This window comes from Bufo gargarizans, chromosome 2 (assembly GCF_014858855.1).
Source record: "Bufo gargarizans isolate SCDJY-AF-19 chromosome 2, ASM1485885v1, whole genome shotgun sequence".
Taxonomy (NCBI): Eukaryota; Metazoa; Chordata; class Amphibia; order Anura; family Bufonidae; genus Bufo; species Bufo gargarizans.
The window spans coordinates 114,159,167-114,169,814 of record NC_058081.1 but is presented as its reverse complement, the minus strand read 5'-3'; the positions used below and the strand labels follow the sequence as shown (position 1 = coordinate 114,169,814).

At 45.7% G+C, this 10,648-nt stretch overlaps 1 protein-coding gene across 1 annotated transcript; it reads left to right on the top strand.

Annotated features, from left to right (window-relative positions):
- The first annotated feature begins 2,706 nt into the window (after positions 1–2,706).
- On the top strand, positions 2,707–5,076 carry LOC122925684 (zinc finger MYM-type protein 1-like). The gene has a single exon (XM_044277030.1). It carries the CDS (start codon positions 2,707–2,709, stop codon positions 5,074–5,076), a length of 2,370 nt encoding a protein of 789 aa, XP_044132965.1.
- Positions 5,077–10,648: the final 5,572 nt, after the last annotated feature.

The following is a 10,648-nucleotide window of genomic DNA, read 5'->3' as shown; positions in this document are numbered from 1 at the left end:
TGCGTCATACTGTCATCCACAGATCCCCCATAACAGTGCGTCATCCACAGATCCCCCATAACAGTGTGTCATCCACAGATCCCCCATAACAGTGCGTCATACTGTCATCCACAGATCCCCCATAACAGTGCGTCATACTGTCATCCACAGATCCCCCATAACAGTGCGTCATACTGTCATCCACAGATCCCCCATAACAGTGTGTCATACTGTCATCCACAGATCCCCCATAACAGTGCGCCTGCGCACTGAGGAGAGACAGAAAGGAGGGCACATAATCAGTGGAAGCAAGCAGAGGACGGTACAGCAGACGACTGAATCGCTTCTTTTGTAAGTAAATTGTTTTATTATAAATGTAGTTTAATGTTTTTGTCTTTTATTATATTCTGGCTTTTGCTTGGTTATGTATGATGCTTTTTGATAATAAGTAAATGTAGTGGTGCTATAATGTGGACCCCAGGCCTCTCTGATGTCCTGCAGGCTGGGCTGGCGCTGTGGCAGCGTACGGTTGGTCAGGCAGCAGAGAGGCTCTGGGGCTGTCATTGTGCTCTGGTACTTTTCCCTTCACAGCCACTGCTATCTCTCTCTCGTACAGTGCAGACTCCGCAAGAGGCTTTCCGTTTGCTCTCCGTCCTCTTAAAAGTCTATGGGAATCAAAACTGATCCATCTGGTTCCTGTTATGCAAGACTGAAAACAAAGTCCGTCTTGCATAAGGGGACCCAGACTGATCCGTTATGCTTTCTCATAAACTTCTATTAGGACAGAGCAAAACGGAATGCCTCTTAGGGTCCATTCACACGTCCGTTGTTTCTTTCCTGATCTGTTACGTTTTTTGCGGAACAGATCTGGACCCATTCATTTTCAATGGGTCCTGAAAAAAATCGGACAGCTCAATTTCAGATTTTTTTTCAGGACCCATTGAAAATGAATGGGTACAGAACTGGTCCAGATCTGTTCCGCAAAAAACGGAACAGATCAGGAAAGAAACAACGGACGTGTGAATGGACCCTTAAAGGTTTCCGTTTTGCATTCCATCTGGCCATTCCGTTATATTCCGTTTGAAACGGAACCTATAACGGAATGGCATAACGCAGATGTAAACCCACCCTGTACGGAATAGGTGGTATTTGCCAGAGTTGCTGGAGAACTGTGAGTGCAATTTCGGGGGCACTGACCTGTACAGGGTGTGGAGGATTGGGAGGTTGAGATCCACTGAGGATATTATAAGACTTTTCTGTAGCTTCCTATATTGTTGCAAAGCTTGTGTGTTGGCTGAAGCCTTCCTATCTTACTGGTGGCTGGCCCTGCCCCTCAATTGTGCTTCCGGGTTTGGCTCCGCCCCTAGACTGCAAGGGGGTGGGGCCTGTTGGGGGTCATGTGATTGGGCTGCTCAGTCAAAAATGCCCGGGCCTATTTTTTGTCCCAGTCCGGCCCTGGCTGTTGCTGTACGCACAGACGCGTCCTGGAGGTGGTTGATTCATTCCTCCTGGACGCGCCGGCGCGTCCTCTCGCGACGCGAGATTTCCTGTGAACGCGCACACAGGCGCGCGCGCTCACAGGAACGGAAGGTAAGAGAGTTCTCCAGCCTGCCAGCGGCGATCGTTCGCTGGCAGGCTGGAGTGGAGTCTTGGCCTGGTCTTTCAGGGTGTTTAAGCACTGGGGGCTGAGGTGGGTTAAGCCGAGCCGCCGATTCGCCGAGGAATCTGCGAGCCGAGCGGGATGTCAGTGACGACGTGACGTCAGAGCCCGCGGCGCGCCGCCTCTGCGGCTGGAGATCATATAGCTCCGCTCGGCTCCACCCACCTCTGCCATCTTCAGACAGCGTGGTAGCTAGGAGGCAGAGGAGGGACTGGAGCGAGCGGACAGCGGAGCATTTTAAAGCTGCTGCTGCCTGATTCAGCTGAGCTGATTGAGCCTGCCCAGTGCCTTGAATGCCTTCTGCCTGGTCTGGCTAGACAGACTGAGTGGCGTGCCATCGATCTGATCATCTGCCTGCTGGCTGCTGCAGTGCCTTGCGAAGTGGGTGCTGACTGCACCTGACCTGGCTGGCTTCCCTGGCTGCACCCTGTGTGTAAGTAATACTGTTACTGTGTGCCATTAAATGCAACCATTGTGCCCATCAAACTGCAGCCACTGTGCCCGTCAAAATGCAGCCACTGTGCCCATCAAAATTCAGGTCACAAAGAGGGCCTCTGTTAGAGAGCCCCCCCTCCAGGATCCATTAGACCCCATTGTAGTTGCCTAATATATCCCACCCCTTGACATGTGTCATTGTAATAATATAATCAATGCTATTCACTTCACCTGTCAGTGGTTTTAATGTTGTGGCTGATCAGTGTAGTATACATTTGCTTTTCCCCTTAGATGTCTAGCAAAAAAAAAAGTTATCAGGATGTCAATACAAGCAACGCCGAAAAAGAAAGGAAGAAGCTTTGAAAAAAATTACTTCTTCTATTACAAGCTTCTTACAGCCACAGTCTTCATTAAGCAGTGGTCAAGATTCCCTTTGCACTGATGCATCAACATCAAGCAAAGAGTTAAGGTCCAGTGTCATAGACATTTCACATAGGGGAGAAGGAGAAAAAAATAAACAATTGGAAGAATCAGAATGTGATGATGATCTGGTACCCGTGGATCCCGAGTGTTGTACTGAGCCAATAACAACTGGAGATGTAACTTCAGGTTACATTGTTTCAGCAGCAGAGATGCATTTTGACATTGAAGAGGAAGATATATCTGATGTTTCCTCTGAGTCAGACACTGAGTCTATTGTACTTATGGATGATGAAACTGAAATGGAACTTGAAGAGCCATCAACAGCATCACATGGAATCTCAAGTGATCCTGCTTTCTGGCCTGAAAATATAGATGACCAACACAGAATAACTTTGATAAAAATTGGTCCTGTTCAAGAAAAGGCTTTTACTTTTCCAAAAGATGATACCAACAGGAGCTTTTCTATCTCTTACTACCAAAGAGTACTGGATAATGGAGAGAAGATACCAAGAAATTGGTTGATCTATTCTACAGCTAATAATTCGGTCCAGTGTTTTGCTTGCCGGATATTCAACAGTGACAATATGGCTTTGGCCTCAAAACAAGGCTTTAATGATTGGCAGCATCTGACAAGACATTTAAGCCGACATGAAAAAACCACAATCCATATCACAAATTATAAGAAATGGATGGATCTTTCAAGAGCTCTGGAAAAGGGAACAACCATTGATCATATCAATCAAAAGATCATTAAACAAGAAGAGAAACGCTGGTATTCTGTCATACAGCGAATAATCTACATTATCCAATATTTAGCAGGACAAAATCTGGCGCTTCGTGGCTGTGATGCCCGTTTGTTTCAAAACAATAATGGTAACTTCCTGAAATTGGTTGAAATGATAGGGAAATTTGATCCCATCATATCTGAACATATTCAGAGAATTCAGTGCTCCATTTCACAGCATTCACAAATGCCACATTATCTCGGTTACAAGATTCAGAATGAGATAATTGCCATAGTTGGCACAAAAATAAGAGAAAAAATTATACGAAGCCTAAATGAGTCCAAATATTTCTCCATTATCCTGGATTGTACTCCTGATATGAGCCACACTGAGCAGATTAGTATTGTTGTCCGATTTGTTGTTCTAGATCAAAGTGCAAAAAAAATTGAAGTTCGAGAACACTTCCTTGATTTTTGTCCAGTAAACAATACAACATCTGAAGGACTGACATCCTTTTTACTGGCCTACCTAAAGAACAATCACATTGCAATTGAGAATATGCGTGGCCAAGGCTATGACAATGGCGCAAACATGAAAGGAAAACATAATGGTTTGCAGCAAAGAATACTCAATATCAATCCAAGAGCCTTTTTTGTGCCATGCAGTGCACATACTCTCAACTTGGTGGTGAATGACGCTGCAAAGATTTCATTCCTGACAATAGATTTCTTTGGCATCGTTCAAGAACTTTATGTGTTCTTTGCCTCATCCACCCAACGGTGGCAAGTACTCAAGGAGCACGTTACATATCTAACTTTAAAACCACTCTCCGAAACCAGATGGGAAAGCAGAGTTGCAGCAATTAAACCCTTGCGATATTTCCTACCTGAGGTATTTGATGCACTGTATGACATCTCAGATGATGACAACAGGGACATTAACACTAAACATCAAGCTCAATCCTTGGCAACGAAAATAAAATCATTCAAATTCATCTGTTCCATTGTCATTTGGTATGAATTATTATCAAAGGTGAATGTGATCAGCAAAATAATGCAGCAAACAACATCAAACCTATCAGGCTGTGTACAGGAACTGGAGAAGTTGATCAAGCACTTGGTGGAATACAGGTCTGATGAAGGCTTTGAGAATGCGCTAGCTGATGCCAAAGGAATAGCTGAAAAGCTTGATTGTGAAGCAAAATTTCCTGATGCATTTACAATTAGACCTCGACGGAAAAAGAAGATTTTTGACTATGAACATGAAGATGAGTCTCTTGCAGACCCTACACAATATTTTAAAGTGAATTTTTTCTTTGCCGTTTTGGACACATCCATCCAGTCCATAAATGAGAGATTCACATTACTTCAGAGCCACTGTGACACATTTGCATTTTTATATGAAATCCCAAAACTTGGGATGGACAAAAAGGATATATTGAAGTGTTCCATGGATCTGCAAAACAAATTAACTGACAGCCAGTTATCCCACTCTGACATTAATGGAATAGATCTTTGTGATGAACTGGACACCATTCGACCTTTTCTAACCCAGAAGATGACAGTCACCAACATCTTGCAGTATCTAGTGAAGAATAACTTGACCAACACATTCCCAAACCTTTCTGTTTCACTGAGAATATTGATGACACTTCCTGTAAGTGTAGCTGCTGGGGAACGTTCATTTTCCAAACTAAAGCTGATAAAAAATTATCTCCGTTCCACGATGTCCCAGGCAAGACTTACCAACTTATCCATTATATCCATTGAAAAATCCTTCTGCGAAGACTTGGATATAGATGATGTGATTAGAAATTTTGCTGTTGCCAAGGCTCGAAGAGTTCGTTTTGTTTGATTAAATAATCAATGTGTACACACTGCATGCATCCTTTCCTAGTGTCTCACAACTAGAAGATAATGTACCAACATTTTTTGGGAGACTGCAGATGTGTGTTTTCAATATTTAGTTGGGCTTGGATGTTTTTCTTAAGAAAAGGCGTGCCACTCTACCCCATAGCCCAGGCATTTGAAGAATACTGGAGATTGTTGTCACATGTACCACCTTACAGCCAGCACTTGCCATATATTCCTGCAGCTCCTTTAATGTTGCTGTAGGCCTCTTGGCAGCCTCCCTGACCAGTTTCTTCTCATCTTTTCATAAATTTTGGAGGGATGTCCAGTACTTGGTGATGTCACTGTTGTGACATATTTTCTCCACTTGATGATGACTGTCTTCACTGTGTTCCATGGTGTATCTTAGGCTCCTTTCACACTAGCGTTCGCTGGTCCGCTCGTGAGCTCCGTTTGAAGGAGCTCACGAGCGGACCCGAACGCAGCCGTCCAGCCCTGATGCAGTCTGAATGGAGCGGATCCGCTCAGGCTGCATCAGTCTGGCGGCGTTCAGCCTCCGCTCCGCTCGCCTCCGCACGGACAGGCGGACAGCTGAACGCTGCTTGCAGCGTTCGGGTGTCCGCCTGGCCGTGCGGAGGCGTGCGGATCCGTGCGGATCCGTCCAGACTTACAATGTAAGTCAATGGGGACGGATCCGTTTGAAGATGCCACAATGTGGCTCAATCTTCAAGCGGATCCGTCCCCCATTGACTTTACATTGAAAGTCTGGACGGATCCGTACGAGGCTATTTTCACACTTAGCTGTTATATGCTAAAAATAATGCAGACGGATCCGTTCTGAACGGAGCCTCCGTCTGCGATATTATGAGCGGATCCGTTCAGAACGGATCCGCCCGAACGCTAGTGTGAAAGTAGCCTAATGCCTTGGAAATTCTTTTGTACCCTTCTCCTGACTGATACCTTCTAACAATGAGATCCATCTGATGCTTTGAAAGCTCTCTGCGGACCATGGATTTTGTTCTAGGATGCGACTAAGAAAATGTTAGGAAAGACCTACTAGAAGTGATGAACTTTATTTGGGGTTAATCAGAGCACTCTAAGACTAGATTTACATCTAGGCTGCTGTGTTGCCTTGATGTGTTTTTCAGGCATGTTTTGCAGTGCTTTTTGTGTTTTTAAACCCTCCTTTTTGCATGCAGTTTTTATGCATTTTGTGTTTTTTTTCCTCTTTAAACACACTGTATATAGCTGGTTGCTAAGAAGGAGGCCGGGAAGCAAGCCACTTTAAGTTTATTTAACTTTATTTAATTGATATTTGCACTTGATTGTATGCATGAATCTGTTATTTGCACTTTAGTTATTGTATTTATTGAAAATGTAAAAAGTACAGAATCAATCTATCTTGCATATTTTGCATCTGTTATTATAGATTTTCTGCTACCTCATTTTCTGTTCAAAAATGTTATATTGTTCAGTTCATATTTATAGTCCAAGTACACTATTTGTACTATTTGCACTATTTGATTTACATGCACTTGACACAGATTTGTCAATAAATAAAACATTTATTTTGACTTGTCAAAGCCGTTGACTAAGTTATTGTCAAAGCAAATTGGTGGGGCTGAAGTTGGGGGCTGAAGTTGTTGCCATAGAAACATTGTAAAGGGGAGGAGTTAGTAAGATAACCACGCCCACGTGGGGGCGCCAGAAATATTTCTGCACCCAGGCGCCTGTGACCCTAGGATCGGCCCTGTGTGCCAGAGTCCCAACAGGCAAGACTTCGCTGTCCTCATCAGGAGGATGACTCTCAATCTCCTCATCCTCTTCCTCCTCTTCTGCTCATCCACGCTAAACAGATGGAATTAAACTTCCATGGGTACTCTCCTGCTCCTCCTTCTCATCATCATACAATTTGCGCTGAGAAGATGATCTGAGGGTGGTCTGGCTATCACTCTGTGTAATGTCTTCCCCCATTTCCACCTCTTCCACAAGCAAAGTGTTGGCCTTAATTGTGAGCAGCGAGCGTTTGAGTAGACACAGAAGTGGGATGGTGATGCTGATAATAGCGTTATCGCGCTCACCATCTGTGTTGATTCCTCAAAGTTTCTTAAAACTTCACAGAGGTCAGACATCCATGCCCACTCCGGCCTTTTTGGTGTGGCATTCCCCCCTCTGTACTGCTCTCCTTGCTCGGCTTGCCACCTTCCCAGGTTGGGTCAGTGACTTCATCGTCCACCACCTCCTCTTCCACTTCCTCACTCTGCTCATCCTCCTGACTTGTTGACCTAACAACAACCTCAGTTATTGACAACTGTGTCTCACCGTCAACCTCTTGAGACACTAATAGCCGTTGACTTATTGGCAACTGTGTCTCATCATCGTCATCCACCTCGTAAAACACTAATTGCTGTTCCCCACCGTCATCTTCTTGTGACTGTGGATGCTCAAGAGTTTGGGAATCAGGCCACAAGATCTCATGTCCCTCTTCAAGCAAGCTTGTCAAGAGGCCCAAATGAAGGAATGGCGCCGAAAAGAGCTCCACAGAATGTCCGAGTGTGGGATCACTTGTTTGGCAAGACTCTCCATGGTGGGAGGAAGGAGGATCAGGGTGAAGATTGTGCTGACCAGACTCTTAGCTACTGAGACTGGACTTGGTCGAAGACAGGGTGGTGCTTAACCGACTGGAAGTATTATCTGCTGCAATCCAAACAACCACCTGGTCGCAGTGGTCTGACTTCGAGAGCGTTGTCCTGCGCCGCCCTGCAAACTGGGACATGAAGCTAAGTATCGTGGATGATTGTTTTTCTTGTGCTCTGGCAGCAGGCACAGTTTTAATGCACCCAGGGCCACAGCCTCTGTGTGCACCATCAGCATCACAGCCACTTCCCTGTCCGTTACTGCTCGCCTTCTTCATAGAATTTGTAAGTGTATGTGCAAAAAATTAAAAAAGGTATTTGGGATGTGGAAACGTCACACAGGAGAAATACACAGATAATGTCGCTGATGTCAACAGTGGCAAATATAAAATTACAGGGAATGTCACAGGCATTTGGGATGTGGAATCGTTACACCGGAGAAATACCGCAGATAATGTCACTGATGTACCCCAGGTAATGTCACTGTCCGCAGCGGACACTGTCTACAGAAAAAGTACACTGGATGTCACTGATATTTTCTGGATGTGCACACATTACACAGAAGATGTAGCGCAGCTAATGTCACTGTCCGCAGCGGACACCGCCTACGGAAAAAGTACACTGGATGTCACAGATATTTTTGGGATGCGCACACATTACACAAAAGATGTAACGCAGATAATGTCGCTGTCTGCAGCGGCTAACTATTGCATGCTACGTATTTAGCGCAGGATACAGCATTACAGTAAGGGGCAGCATTTACCAGCACATTTATTGGCTGCGTAGCAGCCAACAAACATGCGTGTAGGAGACTCGAGCATTGCGCTCAAGCACATGCGGTATTGGGTCGAATACCGCCATGTGGCAAGCATCGAGATGCTCGAGCCGAACTGGTGTTCGGGCGAGCATGCTCGATCAACACTACAGCCTATGTCTGGGATGCAGGAAGTATTTAAATGCACTACCTGCCCCAGGAAGGTGCCTGAGCAATCTTGGTCAGTAACTAGTCTAGTTCCTTGTGTGAAGATGTTTGGAAGTTTCTCCTTTTCTGTGTACCGGACCCTGCTACTCGATTTAACGGATTTTGCTTGAATACCTTCCTGCCTCTGACATTGGATTTCGATTACGGACTTTGCTTTATCACTGCCTGCCCTGACTCTGGTATTTCCGACTAAATTTTTCCCCTCAATGCTTTCACCGGTATCTCTAACCCCTTGGTCAGCTTCCACTGACCCGAGGACTGCTCTGGATTGGAGCCTGGTAACTACCCTAATGGCCCAAGCCTATCCTCACCATCAGAGAGAAGACCAAGCAGTTACTTAGCCATGCCTCTCCAGGGTATGGGAAGTCAGTGGCGCAATGGGTCCACACCCATTTGCATTACAGTTCACTCAGGTCATGGACCCCGCTGATCAGAACCCATCAATCCTCACCAAACTGTACCAGGAGATGGCTCAGCAGAGAGCATGTCAGGATCAGATTGTTTCCTATCTGTGCAATGTGAACCTGTGCCTTAATGACCTAATTCCAAGCAACCCTGCACCTCTAGTTCCACTGCAGTGGCTAACCTGGCACATGATCCGCTGACTCCCATTTGTCAGCTCCGCCATGCTTTGATGGAGACTCTAAACAGTGCAGGGGTTCATTAATCAGTGCACCCTGCACTTTGAACTGTTGCCTCATCAGTTCATCTCTGACCGAGCCAAGGTCACTTTTGTAATGTCACACCTTACAGGTGAGGCCCTGGCCTGGATCAGCCCACTCTGGGAGAGGAGTGACCTGGTCGTTATGAATCTACAGGCCTTCCTAGAGGCTTTCGGTAGAGTGTTTGATGAGCCAGGACGCACCACATTAGCACTGTCTTCTATACTGGGGCTGTGCTAAGTAAGTCAGTCCGTGGACCAGTATGCAGTCTAGTTCTAGACCCTTGCCTCTGAATTGGGCTTGAATAATGAGACTTTAGTGGCCGCCTTCTGGGGGACTCTGTGGGAAAATTAAGGATAAACTAGACGGTCGGGATCTCTGGCCACCCGGGTTGATCTGCGCTTCCAGAAACGTGCTAAGGAAGTAGCACATGAGAGTAGACATATCGTCCAGTGTCTTCTTTCCAGCAGTCTTCATTCCCTCAGCCTTCTACATCTGTGGGTGTGCTAGAACCCATGTAGGTTGATCAAGTCGGGCTGACTGAGCAAGAAAATGACCGCTGTCATACAAGGGGGCTTTGCTTCTATTGTGGCAGTACTGGACATCTTCTCCATTCCTGGCCTTTGAAGCCAGAAAACTCACGAGCCTAATGTCGTTGGAAAGTTCACTGAGACGGCACTTCTAGATTCCGGAGCTGCAGGGAACTTCCTTCAATGAGTCCTCTGACTGTATCTTCCGTCAATGGAATGGCTCTATCTAAGTCCATATAGTTCATAACTGAACCTTTAAAATTACAGGTGGGAGAGCTTTATACTGAACAGATTTTCTTCCTGGTCCTCTCAAGTCTGTCTCATCCTCTCCTCCTGGGACTTCCGTGGCCTCGTGTTCACGAACCTGTTCTTGACTGGAGGCCCAGAGACAGTCCTGTCTTGGGAGATGTCTTTCTTCTTTTCAGCTGGCTCGGTCGCCTCTGGTACCACCCAATCTCCAAGCTCTGCCAGCAGCCTATCATGCTTATGCAGATGTATTTGACAAGAAAGAGGCTGAGACACTACCTCCCGACTGACCATATTACTGCCCTATTGACTTGGTTCCGGGTTCCTCAACTCCTCGTAGACGCATCTATTCCCTATCACCAGCAGAGACTCAGTCCATGTCTGAGTATATCAAGGAGAACTTCAATAGAAGATTTATCTGCAAATCTTCCTCTCCGGCTGGTGCAGGTATCTACGTTGTGAAGAAGAAAGAAACATAGAAACATAGAATGTGTCGGCAGATAAGAACCATTTGGCCCAT

Coding starts and splice junctions, on each gene's coding strand:
- LOC122925684 (XM_044277030.1), top strand. CDS start 2,707: ATGCATTTTGACATTGAAGAGGAAGATATATCTGATGTTTCCTCTGAG.